Raw genomic sequence first — 14149 nt, 5'->3', positions numbered from 1 at the left:
TCCAATCTTCAGCAGGGCACACTGGGCATGAACATATCCACGCCAAGGACAGACGGGTAGAAAAGGTAGGCAGACTCTTGACATGGGACCATCAGGCTACTCACCCCCTGGCCCTTCTAGTCTCTGTAGGGCATACTAGTATACACATAAGCCATGTGGAAGGAGCTCAAAGTTCCAACGGGTGCTTCAGGTGAAGGCCAGAGTTCCCACCCCATTTGTTCCAGAAACTTCCACAGAACCCAGACAGACCCTTGTGTACCTTCTCATCACCTCAGCTTCATGATCTGTGACTGGCTCCCAGGGCTGGTTAAGACATCAAGATCCCAGTGGTGATGCCTGAATTTCCCTTTAAACACCCAGCCTGCACCCACCAAGTTTCAATATACTGATTGTCTCCCAAAGGAAGTTCACACAGGATGACTTGGGCTTTTCCCGAAATAGAAGAGGGCATCTAACGCCCTGTCAAACACTGTCAGAGTTCCCAGGCATTGGGTAGCCACGGATCCATGGACTCCGAGCTAATGGTCCCGAGGCCCATAATGCACTCCGGAGTTCTCCAAGCCACTTTGCTCTACTGCCAGGCCTAGCATGACCTTTGGGCCATGCCCCTGGCCTTCCCAGAGCAGGGTCTGCTGACCAACCCTTCTGGTTCTGCACCCCAGTGATCTCAGAGCAGCCATGGAGCTAGGCAGGCTGGCCACATCTAAAGGCCCGACCTGGTCTGTCTGACCCGGCCACTCTCACTAGGCTTCTCTGAAGGCGTCCGACCATGTGTGTGGCAATACTATTTTATTTATTTTGTGTGGAATCCATGAGAGTCAGGATTAACAAGGGTCATGGTAACCAGTCCTGACCTTGACCGGAAGAGGACTGTTAAAAAAAAAAAACACACACACACACACAACACAACAGAGAAACTGAATCACTTGCTGTAGACATCAGCAATGGGGATTATTTCATTACTTTAAAAACAAGACACACAAAAGGCTGTCTTCCTTATCCTCCAAGTGTGGAAGAAAGATAGTCACATGACTTGATCTCTGAGAGCTGGAAGTGTTATCCTCCCACCTGGAACTGAATGCAATGTATTTAAAGGCCTGGTGGTGGCAGGTATCTGCATGAAGCTGCTGAAGAAGCGCGGAGTCCTCATGGAAGGATTTTCCCCGCTGTGGGCGAGGCTGGCCACGCAAGAGCACGTGCGCATGCGCACAGACAGGCACAGGCCAAAACCGACGAGGTGGCTTTGTGGCTCGCTTTTCACGGTCGGTGTGGGTGGCACAGAGGCTTGCCCTCTGCAGAGGACACACAGGAGGCAGTGACATGGGAGAGGCGTGGGTCTGCTGATTCCAAACCCAGGGGAGCACTCGATGGGAGTGGACAGCCCCTCCTGGTCACTGCTGCGGAAGGCTAAGGCCAGTGGGCTCTTCCCTGAGTGGCAGGTGAGGTCCCTGGGCCATGGTTTGCTGCTCTTGTGGCAGCCTTTACATCCAAGTCCCCAGAGCAGTCTTTTGAAGGACCGTGATGGAGAACCTTGCTCTCCTTTTATGGGTGAGGAAATGGCTAGGGGAACCCTTCACTCCCTGCCAGGGAAGCTCTGGAGGACACTGGCTTCTTTAGGTTTGGGGTGGTTCCTTCTAGACCAGGTTAATGCAGGACAAAATGCACTGCAGCCTTTTAGAAACACAAGACTAAGGCCAGAGGCTGCTTGGCTCTTCAGGGACTCCGGGGATCTGGCAAGTCTAGCCTCAGGCTAGCCAGCTTCCCTGTGTCCTCCTCCCTCCTCAGTGGCCCAGCTGGGTGGGCCCTGGCCCGTCATGAACCCAGGCTATACCCCTGCATAAGTTTTCCACCCTCCAGAGGTGACCTCCAGAGACCTCTGTCAGGCTCCTTCCCACTGTCTGGCCAGCCCAGGGTGTCCCTCACAACCCCAGCCTGACTGCACTGGAGAGGAGTCCACAGAGGGGAGGCCACAGGTAGACTCTTGCAGCTGTGAGGGGCTGATCTCTGCCTGAATTAATTCTGTCAAACACGAAACAGACGGGTCGGGTGTGTCACCCAGTGTGGCAGCACACTCGCCTAGCATGAGTGTGGGCTCCAAGTTCCGCACACTGCCTCTTCGGCACAACAAAACATGAATGCGGGGAAGAGGACAGAGGAACCGCTCGGGAGCTGACTCCTGATTCAGCCTACAGTTCTCCCCATTTCCTTATTGCCATACCCTCTCCATGCCCAGGGCCATCAAAGGCACCAGCTTGGGGTGACCCTCCACTGGGCCGCTGCTCTCCTGTCCATCAAAGGCTTCACACCACTTGTAGCAAAACCTCAGTCAAGACCAAAATCTTCCCCTCCTGAATTTAACCTGTTTCCCTCTGCATCCCTGGTTGTTCACGAACCACACAGCTCTGTCTGCAGAGGTGAGCCAGGCCTCCTGGCTGGCACCTGTAGGCAGAGCTGTCGGGGGGAAGCAGTGTCTTCTCTGTGCCCAGTGAGGACACTGGCCAGGCAGGGGAGCAAACATCTTACTCCAACCTCCTGCTGCTGCCCCCTCCACCAACACTGTCCCCTCCACATGGAGAGTAAGTGACCCTTTCCAAGGTAGGCACGTTTCACCAGTGTTAGTACACGCACGCACGCACGCACTCCAAAGGTGTCCTTCTTTACCAGAGCCCCAATGACATTAGGCGATGTCGTCAGCACAGACATTAGCAGCAGGGCATGCGCACACAGGCATGCTTGGTCAATAGCATTAAGTGTCATTTTAAAAAATGGGTTAAATAAGCCTTGTGGCCAAGAGACGGTGTGCGGGCTGATTACCCATGATTTGTATGTCCTGGCGGTGGGAAGGCTAGAAGTCTAATGACTGAATTATCACCCTAATGCCTTTTGCTGGCTGGAAATAATCCTGGGGTAACAGCTGCCACAGGGTATTTGGCTGGTCTCCTCTAATTGCATCCAGATTAAGGTTGCTGTTCCGTGTGTGCAGGGCCTCTCCACTCCTCAGAACAGAACAGGGCTCTGTGAGCCCACACACCATGTCTGGCTGCAGAGGCCCCAGATGTTCTAACGCTGCAGGTAACACCAGGGACGGGTACTCCACAGGACTAGGGGGGATACCTGATATGAGGCTGTCACTGACCGTTCTGGGTCAGGTCTTGGGGAGCACTGGGATCCTTGCTCTCTGAGACTCTTCAGGGTCTGTGACGCCCTGGGCCTGCTCTCCCCATCCCCACCATACACAGCAGAGTACAGGAGACAGGGTGCTGTGTGATCCTGGGAGGGGGAGGGTAGGAGCTGGCTCCTCCTTCCTGGGAGTGATATGTATCTAGATTTCCTGGAGCGGTAGGCAGATGGGACCCCTCTGAATCACCAGGCCTCTGCTACGTGATTGCTCATAGCAGCACCAGAGCTGAGGGTTCAGTCTCCCGGATGCCGAGTTCAGCCGGGCCACCTGCTCTGCTGCCCCTCGGGCGGTCAGCAAGTGTGGGTATCCAGCAGCACTTAGAAAAACACTGCTCATTTCTGCCTCTCCCGTCATGGGGTGACCCGAGACCCAGAGGCCAGTGCCGCCACACACCCATACATCCTATGTACCCAGTGGGACTTCAGAAATGGTGAGCCCAGAAGAGAGTGAGCAACTCTACCCAAGACCAGAGCCACCGAGCCTAGACTGCTGACCCAACGCTCGCCCTGTGTGCCAGTCAGGCTCTAGCCGTGGAGGCTGTGTCCTACGTATGGATACTGTGGTGCTGGACAGCAGATATGCCTGTACCCCAACAATGAGGACACTCTCTCCCAAAGGCTCTTCCTAGAAGGACTCACATCCTCAGAAATGCTCCCGGAGAAGGGAAGGCTGAGAAGGGGAGCGGCCGGCTGTAAGAGATCTCTGCTTACGTTCTGATAAGCACCTTTTAATGTGGCACCGTCCTGCAGCGCCGCTCTCAGTGAGAAAAGTCAACAGCAGGGCACCTCTGTGCACCCCTGCCGCCTGCATCCCCACACAGACTCAGCCCATGATGAAGGGGGTCAAGGCAGGATCCTTCCTTGCACCAGCTTTTGGGACACCAGCTAGGGATACTCTAGAACACACCACTAACCAACCTCAGTCCTCAGCTTTGGAGGATGGAGTGTGGGGGTGACCTTTTCCTTGGTAAGAGGCAGAGCAGCCCAGTGCTGCTCAGCCAGCAGAGATGCCAAGGGACAGAAGCCCCCTTGCATAACAGGAGCCAGGTCCTTCATGGAGGCGGAGGTCCCTTCCTAGCCATCTCAGGTGCCTTATGTCTTGGTTGGGGATTTAGATACTCCCACTTATCCAGGACCAAGTATTTTCTCTTCAGAGGATCCCATGGTTGCACATACCACACCCCTCAACCCATTCAGGCCCCAGTGGGTTGCTGTTTTCCGTAGAGAGTAGAGATGACAAACCTCAGATCCTAAGGGGAGGATCCCAGTGGGAGGTACGTCTGACACTTGTCAACCAGCCTGTGCCTCTGGGGTAGGCATGTCCTTCCCAACACTCACATGGGCACTGTGGGAAGTTCAGGTCTGAACATCTGCGCTCTCTTTCTCTTCCCTCTTTCCCTCCCTCTCTCTGTTTTTGGACAGGTGTCTTCACAGGGGTCTTGCAGCTGTGACCAAGAGGCTTCAGAAATATGCCTGACTCACTCAGGACAGTCCTGCTCACCTGTGCCCCAGTGCCAGTGTGAGGATGAAGCCTTTTCTGGATCCTGCTTTGCCCACAGCTTGTGGAGAGACTCTGGGCTCTGCTCGAGTCCCCCAGCCACCCAGCAGCCTGCATTCTGGTGCAGCAGGCAGACATCCGGGGCCAGCCTTTCAGGAGCTGAATTCTCCGGGGCATCTGATATCTGCTGTCACTTCTAGAGTCTGATTTTGTCATCATGGTGACAAGGCTCTCTTTGCATTGGCCAGAGGCCTTTCCTTGTATTTCTAGATTCTGTTCCCTTCACGTCCATCCCCACCCCCTCCCACTTGCCCAGGACCTTAGGGAGGTCCTCTTGCTCCTTGTCAAGAACAGAGGCTTTCCTATCTGCGGAAACCAAAGGCCTCCCGCGGTGCCTTCGGGCCTTTCTTGCCTTCTCTTGGGGGCTTAGGTGATGGCATCTCCATTGTGCCCCCATAGGGACAGTTCTCTGAGCCCGGGTGGTGGCCAGCACACTCCACAGCTGGCATGTACCCGCTGTCCCACATGCCCGTCCCACACAGTTTACACAGGTCATGTAGGCTGCAGGGGATCCGTGGCAGAAGGCGGAACTGGTACAGGAGACTCCTGGCCTGCAGAGAGAAGAAAGGCTAAGGGGACAGCCAGACCATCAGGATGCAAGGGAATGGTGGAAGAACATGGACCCAAGGGATACACTCATGGAGGGGCAGCACAGTGGCCTGGGTCTTGCCCAAATGGACCATGAGATACTTGGGTAGTTTAAGACACGAAATCCCCAAATGGGTGAGGTGTGAGAGTCAGAAGGGTACCTCCTACACAGCCCTTCCTGTCTTTTGACCCCCTGCAACCCTGTCCCAATCCCTTCTGGACTGTAAAAGGCCCCTGCCTCACCGAGGTACTATGCACCCCTGCAAGGTCAGTGTGGTGATGGGCCCGAAGACCCCTTCTCTTCCCCATGGACCACCAGAGGATTAGAACGCAAAGCACAGTCAGCTAGAGAGTGGGGATCAGGAGGTAGCTGGGACTCAAGCCATGGGTAAGAAGTGAGGCTTTCCCTCTCCTTCCTCACTTTCTAGATCTGGACGGGAAGGAGGCACTCCTGGGTGGGGACTGGCTGGGCATGTATACATTGTAGCAGATGAAAAAGGCTGTGACCTCGGATGGTCCCCTGAGGACACGACAGCATCGCTGGGCAGAGGAGGTTGCGTCAGGTGCTAGTCCCCGTAGATTTGTTAGAGAAAGCCCAACAGGCAAGCGAGGGGCAGGCTGGAGCTCTGGAGGTGGGGTGCAGGGGTGGAGCTCTGTGATGTGAGGGGCTCTATGAGCAAGCTGAGCCCATGTACAGGGGTGGGGCTCTGTGGGCAGGGTGGCGCTGTGAGGTGTGTGTGGGGCTCTGTGTGGCTGGGTCCTTTAGGTATGGGCAGGGCTTCCCATGTCAGGGTGGGTCTGTGAGGTGTGGGTGGGGCTCCGTGGGCGGGGGTGGGGCTGTGAGGTGTGGGTGGGGCTCCATGGGTGGGGGTGGGGCTCCGTGGGCAGGGGTGGGGCTGTACAGCATGTGACCTGCTTCTGTATGGGGCAGACCTGACGGGTCAGGCCAGTGCGGTGCCCACCTTCCTGAGCACCAGCTCTCCGTTCATGTGCATGGCCAGGTTCCCAAAGTGCAGGAGCATCTGGTCTGTGGCCAGCTGTTGTTCGATGACGTCATCCCCATAGATGGCCACGATGGCCACACAGATGAACAGGTGGAAGTAGTCCGTCTGTGGGGAGACAGAGAGCTCAGAGGATATCTGGGCCTGGTCCTATGCACCTGGGAAGCCTGCACCTCTGGTTTACCCTCCACTTCCCCCACCTGAAGACAGGGCCAGCGGTGATGCCTACATGCTGGGCCGCTGTGACATACTAATGGATAACTACGCCACACCCTGGCCGTTGGTGCTCTCTTGGGAGGTGTCTGTGATGAGGGAAGAGAACACATACTTTTCTACCTAGCCTGTCTGAACTCATGGCAGGACCTCGTGCACAGAGGTCGTGAGGGTGTCATGTGTGCATGAAGGGCTGATCAGACTGCTTCCTGAAGACTCTAGAATATGCCAACAAAAAAGAAGTTCTGGCGGCTGACTTCCTGGTGGTGAGTCCTCCTGCATCAGCCAAGTGTCCTTAGCATGCACCCCTGTCTATGGTTGATGGCAGAGCATCTAGGAAGATCCCTACTAAGTCACTCCCTAGAGGTAGCTGCTGCTACCATCCTGCTGCCCCTAATGAGATGCCTACAGCCCCTCCCCACCTCCTGTAGGGTCACTTTGTGGAGTCCTCTTGCCTGGACACATGAAGGTAGAAGGATGGAGGTTCTAGAAAGTCCCTGTTGAGTATCTTGATAATACCATGTGGGCTGCCATATCCCAACCACACCAGCAGCGTGCAGAGGCAGTGGGTGCTGAAGTCCCCATCCTTGGGCATCCTTGGCCTGCCTGCCTTCTTATTCCGAAGGAATGGGAGGAGGGGAGAATGAGATACATTCTACGGGGATTGGGCCAGAGTGCAAGTCCCAGCTCCCGGGGCATCAAGCCACGGCACAGAGGCCTGCATGAAGCCTTTCCTTTGGAAGCTTAGCCCTCACCTGGCAGTGACTCCCCTCTGGAGCTCACTCCTGGTTCCTTCATCATCTGAAAGGATTTCATGCTCAGCTGATGGGGGGAGGAGGATGTTCCAGATGGGACCACTAATTCCAGAATCTGATGGCAACATGAACTTGCTTTGTGGGTCTTGAACAGGACAGTGGCCAGCGGGCTAAGGAGCAGGGGCTGCCAACAACCTCAGAGAGCAGCTGGGTCACTTCCCTCTGACTCAGCCTCCCTGGCCACTCTGAATGTCTGTCTGGAATAGTCTTTAAGTCTAGGATGCATTGGCAGTGGATGTTGCAGGTGGCAGGGGGAGAGCGACTTCAGAATGTGCTCTCCATAGCCGGGGTTAGAGTTGGAGGACAGAGCTGTGCCCAGGGCACACGGATGGTACTGCTTTTGGTTTGTGCAAGCACACGTGTGCATATACATATGTGCACCCACATGAGGCCAGAAGACGGTATCTCAGGCTCTCTCCCTGGGACCTGGAGCTCAGCAATTAGGCTAGGCTGACTAGCGAGCAAGCCTAGGAATCTGCCTGTCTCTGCTCCCCCAGCACGAGGGTTATAGGTATGTACCACACAGCTGTTTTTTCGTTTGTTTTGGTTTTCTGTTGCTTGTTGTGTTTTGTTTGTTTGTCTTGAGACAGTTCACACTGTGTAGTCTTGATATTCCTGGAACTCACAAAAAATCTGTCTGCTCTACCTCCAGATCGCTGGGATTAAAAGTGTATATACCACCATGTCTGGCATGCCTGGCTTTAAAAAAAAAAAAATGAGTTCAGGGACTCCAGAGTGGATTCACAGTCTTGCAAGATAAGCACTCTACCCACTGAGTAATCTCTCCAAACTTGAGTATTATTATTTTTAAGGCTGATGGAGTCAAAATGACTTGCTGACTTCCTTCCATTGATGGCTTGGGTGTAGCTTAGGGTGTGGAGTCGGCCAGGTGGGGGAGGAGAAACTGAAGGTGTCGAATACGAGTGGATGCCTGATCCAGGCTCGCTCTGGAGCCATGGAAAGGCAGCTCAGGGTGGCCCGGCAGTCACGGGGGGCAGGGCAGCACAGCACCGTCCACAGCATGTGGGGACATACATCCTGGGCTGCTGTGACTGTCCCTCCCACCAACCGGCTGTTGACAGAGGCAGTAATGAGCATGTCAGCCAGCAATTTACATTGATTTCAATTACATGGGAGGGGCGGACTGAAGCCGACGGTACAGGCGGCTGGATGGTGTGAGGAGGAGACACCCCCACGTGAGAGGAGGTTTGGGGTGCCCCACCGCCTAAGCACGGGATGACAACTGCACTCACGGGTAGCAGCGCTGGCTCTGCTCACCTGGTAGTGGGCCCAGCAGGCTTCCCAGATGCGCAGGGCCTCGGCCTCAGGAAACTCCCTTTTGAAGCAGAGCAGGAGCCAGCGATGGCAGAACAGCATCTGGAGGCCGTCCTCGCCCAGCGAGACCAGGTGCTGGTAGAAGCGCTGGTGTGTCAGCCTCAGCAGCTCCCGCAGGTACAGCTGGGGGTGGCAGGGGGAGGAGGGTGTTACCCAGACCCCCGGAAAACCTGCCTATCAGGGCCAGAAAGACCTTACTCAGGGCACCTTCAAGCCCCAAAGCACACACAGGAAGTCTGTCTGCCAAGCACATCAGCCAGCTACTATGTCAGACTACCACTGGACACCCCCCACAAGCCCTCCTCTCTCTCTCTCTCTCTCTCTCTCTCTCTCTCTCTCTCTCCCTCCCTCCCTCCCTCCCTCCCTCCCTCTCTCATATGTGTGTGTGTGTAGGCCAGAGGTTGACATTGGGTATCTCCTAACAGTCTACCTTATTTTATTTTTTTAAAAAAGATTTATTATTAAACAAATCGAACATATTTATTTTATGAGTATGAGCGATCTGCCTGCACGTATGTCTGCATCCCACTGATGTCTGGTGTTCATGGAGGCCAGAAGAGAGAATGGGATCCCCAGGAACTGGAGTTACAGATGGTTCCTAGCAATCGTATGGGTGCTGGGATCCAAATCCAGGTCCCCTGCAAGAGCAGGCAGTGCTCTTAACCGCTGAGCTATCTCTCCAGCCCTTATTTATTATTGCTAATCATGCGTGTAGAGATGGGTCTGTATACATGACTTCAGGTAGCCAAGGAGGCCAGAGTTAGATATCTCTGGAACTGAAGTTAGAGGCAAGTGTGAGCTGACGGACTCAGGTGCTGGGGATCAAACTCAGGTCCTCTGCAAGAGCGGCGCGGTGCATCCTCTAACCCTCTCAGCCATCTTTCCAGCTCAAGTCTACCTTTTTCGGACAGACAGAGTCTCTGGCTGAACCTTGCTCGCCGATGGGCAGCAAGCGGCAGGGATCCACCTGTCCGTGAGCTTCCCAGGGTTCTGGGGATCAGGACTTGGGTCCTCAGGCTTGTACCGCAGGCACTCTGCTGAGTCATCTCCCAGCCCCAGCCGCTGGAATGTCGCCCACACCTGTCTACCGGTGCCTCTTAGATCGCAAGATATCCCAGGAGACCATGGTACAGCCCTCGGCATAGTATGACCTCCTGGGTGGCCAAGGAGACTGACTGACTCAGCGTGAAGTCATCCCCCAGCCTCAGTCGACCCCCAGGGGCTGTTCCTAATGGATGCCTAACCAGGCAGGGCAAGCAGGGTTATTCGTGAAACCCCAGAGCGACAGCCCCTTCTGTCCCACCACAATCTAGCGACTCCCAGAGCTGACTGCAGTTTCAAGACGCTGTCTGAGTTTCAAAATGCTGGATTCCTGTGTGTGTCAGGTCACTGGGTTGCATGGGACTTGACAGAGGCTATTTCTGGCAGCACCAGGTGGGGGCTGCCGACTACTGACGCCACCAGGAAACCAATCTCCAGCAGCTAATGAGTCACTGGTCATGTGCTGCCAGGCTGCTAGGGCGATGGCGTCAGACCCTGTAATTGCCTCCCTGGGTACCGTGGAAACCTGACATCACAGGGATGCGTGATGAGGCAGGGGCCGAGGGTCCTGTTAGGGGTCAGTTGTCTGCTGCTGAGCGGAATCAGAGGCTCCCGAGGATAGTGTGGGGCCTCAGGACTCCGTACTACTCCTAAGCAAGCACACTGCTATCCCTAGCGCCTGGAGCTGTGTGGCTCCCAAGTCCTGGAGTCCTTCCTGACCGGCCAGGGTCTCCACTCGGCAGCTCACGGAAGGTCGAGGCCACGGTGTGGCTGACGGTTCTCTAAAGAACGTCCAACATGCATAACTGTGCACAACTGCCGAGTGCCCTGTACCTCCTGCCGTTGGCTGTTTCTCACACACACTTTTGCTCACACAACCCCCCAGGCCCCAGGTTGATCGATGGGCCATGCTTCCTGCCCCCCTGAGTTCTGCCATCACTGCCTGAGGCATACGTCATCCAGTCAGAGGCCACTGAGCAAGGTTACCCCAAACCCTCTGTGCAGCTGAGACTCCAACACTTGAGACCAGTAGGGAATAGAGACAGCCACGGGAGGGGCACCTGCGACTCCTGTCCTCAGAGATCAATGCCCTCGGCTCCTACGCTCACTCTGTCAGCTTGTCTACTTCCAGACCAGGTCATGTGCAGGACGGAGGGCAGGCCACTCACATCCTGGCAGGAGCTTGATACAAACACAGGTGCCTCTCAGTGACAAGATCCAGGCCCCAAGAACTAGGTGCTTCTCAGTTTATGTACAGCTGATCTCTCGGAGACAGGAGTGGGACATGGGATCAGAGTCAGTTGAGCCCCACAAAAAGGAGGGAGGGAGATGTGAGACTTGCCTGTTGGACATCTGAGTCTGTTCCCACTGCATACAGCTGCCCTGGCGGTCTGTAATGGGCCCTGCTAGTGGCACACACTAGAGCCAAGTAGCATGGACCTCCCTTTCTTTGTCCTACCCAGGAGGTTGGATCGTGATAGCCCTGCTGGGAGGCAGAAGGCCAGCAGGGTAGGGTCTTAAACAGTCAGTCTCTGGGGTTTCAGGAAGAGAGGGTTAAGAGGCTGGCCCAGACCCAACCACATATCTCCTGGAGGTGGCCAATTGGCTCTTCCCAGGAGACTCTGGTTTTCTGCCACCTACTGACTCCTAATGTCATGGTGGCATTTCACCCTCAAGACCCCTGGCAGCAGCTGGGCAGTGGTGGCGCACGCCTTTAATCCCAACACTCAGGAAGCAGAGGCAGGCAGATTTCTGAGTTCAAGGCCAGCCTAGTCTACAGAGTAAGTTTCAGGACAGCCACGGCTACACACAGAAAAACCAAATGAAACAAGGCAGTGTGCTGTCTCTTTGAACCCTCTGGTACACAGACAGACATGCACATATACATACACATATGCACACAGAGGTAAGCACACATACCCACATATGTAAGGCACAATATATACATGCCCACACAGCACACAGTGATACACGCATGCACACACACACACATACACACACAAACACACATGAGCTTGTCCCATGCCTCCTCACCATAGTAAACATACTCAGTGTACACACACACACACACACACACAAATGTATGTGTGAGCTTGTCCCCGTGCCTCCTCACCATAGTACACACACGCACACACACTCACACACTCACAGAAATGCACATGTGAGCTTGTCCCCATGCCTCCTCACCATAGTATGCATACTCAGTGTACACAAACACACACGCACGCACACACACACAAATGCATGTGTGAGCTTGGCCCCATGATATGCCTTCACACCACAGTACACACACACACACACACACACACGCATGCATGCATGCCTCACCAGCTGTCTCTCCATGTCCTCATCACGGGGAGAACTAACGAAGATGGTATTCTGCATCAAACCCACGAAGCACCAGAAAGTGTCCGATTCATCCAAGACCTCAGCCAGAATGGGAGCCACCAGGTCTGACATGCCCTGTGAGTAGCCAATGGCTGGATTGTACACGGCATAGTTCAGCAGGATCCTCCTGGTGGGACAGTGGGGAGCAGAGGTGGGTTGACCTATCCCATCTCTGTAGTCCCCATCAGGGCCTGACGTGCAGGTGCTGGGGCCCCTCCTTCTTCTTGGTCTCAGGGGAGGCAGCACCCAGAGGCAGATACCACAGAGCTGATCATCTCGAGAGTGTGCGTTATTGGCCGGGTGTGGTGTGCATTCCTTTAATCCCAGCACTCATTAGGCAGGCAGATCTGTATGATTTTGAGGCCAGCCTGCTCTATATAGAGTTTCAGGACAGCCAGAGCTGCATAGAGAAACCCTGCCTCAAAAAAATAAAAAATGAAGTCTGGGCTCTGATGGAAGTCAGTGGGACTCATTCTTCAAGCGGTAACAGCATGTGCCAGAGCCCAGAGCAGGGGCTGGGCAGGAATGTGTGTCCTGCTTTCTTGACGGTTGGTTCACTGTGACACAAAGGGTGGACTGGGCTAGGTCATTTTTATGGGCGATTAATTTTGTGCAGTTACTTGCCAGGCTGCAGCAGAATATCAGAGATGGCATCCTCGGACTCAGGATGGCGCTCTAGAGAAGGCCCATCATGAGGAGATGCGAGCACACATGGCAGCATGGGGAATGTCCTTTGTGAGCAGGGGCCAAGCCAGGAGAGGGTTGGGGGGCTTGGCTGGCACCCTCAGCTGGGACTCAGTGGCTGCTACAGGGGTCAGGAGCTAAAGTAACCTGTGGGTCCCCTTTTCTGGGTAGAGAGCTGTGCTTCACAGCAGCCCAGGACTCACATGGGGAGGCCAGAGACACCAGGTACCTCATGCTCTCCACATTCGGGTTGTCCTCCCCTCTGAAGAACTGGTTGTTCCTATCTGTCCGAACCACATCCTTGTCCACGGTGAACTGCACACTGCGCCAAAAGGCTCTCTGCTCCTCAGGAGTCATGGAGAGCCTGTGGGGAAGACAGAGCACCATCCTGGGGTCAGCTGTGGCAGGGGGATGCCCTGGAGTACCCAGGGAGGGAATAGGACTATTCCCTAGCTGCACTCCAGGATATAAAGGCCTGTGCTCTGCTAGCTCCAACTCTGCTGCTGGGGCTATGGGCACCAACAGAAGGGTGTGTGTGTGCACGCAAGCGCACGTGTGTGCACTGTCACCACCAATCCTCCAGCTCCCAAGAGGACGTGTGAGTGTGTGTGTGTGTGTGTGTGTGTGTGTGTGTGTGTGTGTGTGTGCATGTACCAGTGTGTGGTGTATTCAAAGCTTTCCTCATGTTAATTCAAGTCTAGCCCTGCAGAGAAGAGCTGACTGGAGCCTGTGGGCAGTGAAACCCTTGGGGGAGGCAGCCTTCAGTCCTGAAGTCAGGTTCCCAGCCCAGCCTGATGCTGGTGAACCCTGGCCCTTGGACCAAGGCGCTGGGGGTGTGGTGTAGCAACTGCCCTTAACCTGCCAATGGCGCTGGCTCTGGGAGACTCACGCTCCAAAGAAACCACGGTTCACGGAATATGGGTAGGTGATGAATTACACCTCTGACTTCCCCGCCGGGGTTAGATGGGGCTCCTGGGGCGCAGTGCACCTCTTTTGCTGGATCGCTGCGTATTCCTTTCGCTTCTGCTCCCGCAGTGCCTCGCGCTCCTCCGACGTGGACTCATGGCTATAATAGTGCAGCAGGAAAGGCCAGACCTCCCCCCGGATCGACACATCAATGCCGCCAAAGAAAATGGCCTGGAGGAAGCAGCACAAGTTGAGGGGGTGGGTGGGGGGATAGAGTATAAAACAGGGCAGCTCAAAGAACCCCAAATCCCCAGAGAAGGGTGTCGTGGGGCCTTTGGCGCGCCTCGATTCAGACCCCGGCAATTTGCACATGTTTACAAGGGGAAAGTGTTGGAGAGGCATTCCCATACAGGATACAAACCGGCTCATTTCAATGTCAA

At 55.0% G+C, this 14149-nt stretch overlaps 1 protein-coding gene across 3 annotated transcripts in view; it reads right to left on the bottom strand.

The window, feature by feature from the left end:
- Nucleotides 1-772: 772 nt before the first annotated feature.
- Nucleotides 773-14149, bottom strand: part of Tbc1d16 (TBC1 domain family member 16) — a 65921-nt gene continuing 52544 nt past the window's right edge. For all 3 annotated transcript variants that reach the window (XM_038326632.1, XM_038326633.1, XM_038326634.1), the window contains 6 exons: nt 13792-13940; nt 13033-13167; nt 12060-12246; nt 8634-8813; nt 6289-6435; nt 773-5289 (listed from right to left, as the gene is read on the bottom strand). In XM_038326632.1, coding sequence (XP_038182560.1) covers nt 5041-5289; nt 6289-6435; nt 8634-8813; nt 12060-12246; nt 13033-13167; nt 13792-13940 — 1047 coding nt within the window. In that variant the 3' untranslated portion in view covers nt 773-5040. The remainder of the gene's footprint in view (nt 5290-6288; nt 6436-8633; nt 8814-12059; nt 12247-13032; nt 13168-13791; nt 13941-14149) is intronic.

This window comes from Arvicola amphibius, chromosome 4, assembly GCF_903992535.2.
Source record: "Arvicola amphibius chromosome 4, mArvAmp1.2, whole genome shotgun sequence".
Lineage (NCBI taxonomy): Eukaryota > Metazoa > Chordata > Mammalia > Rodentia > Cricetidae > Arvicola > Arvicola amphibius.
Note: the sequence above shows the minus strand (reverse complement) of the source record. Positions and strands in the feature narration are given on the sequence as shown.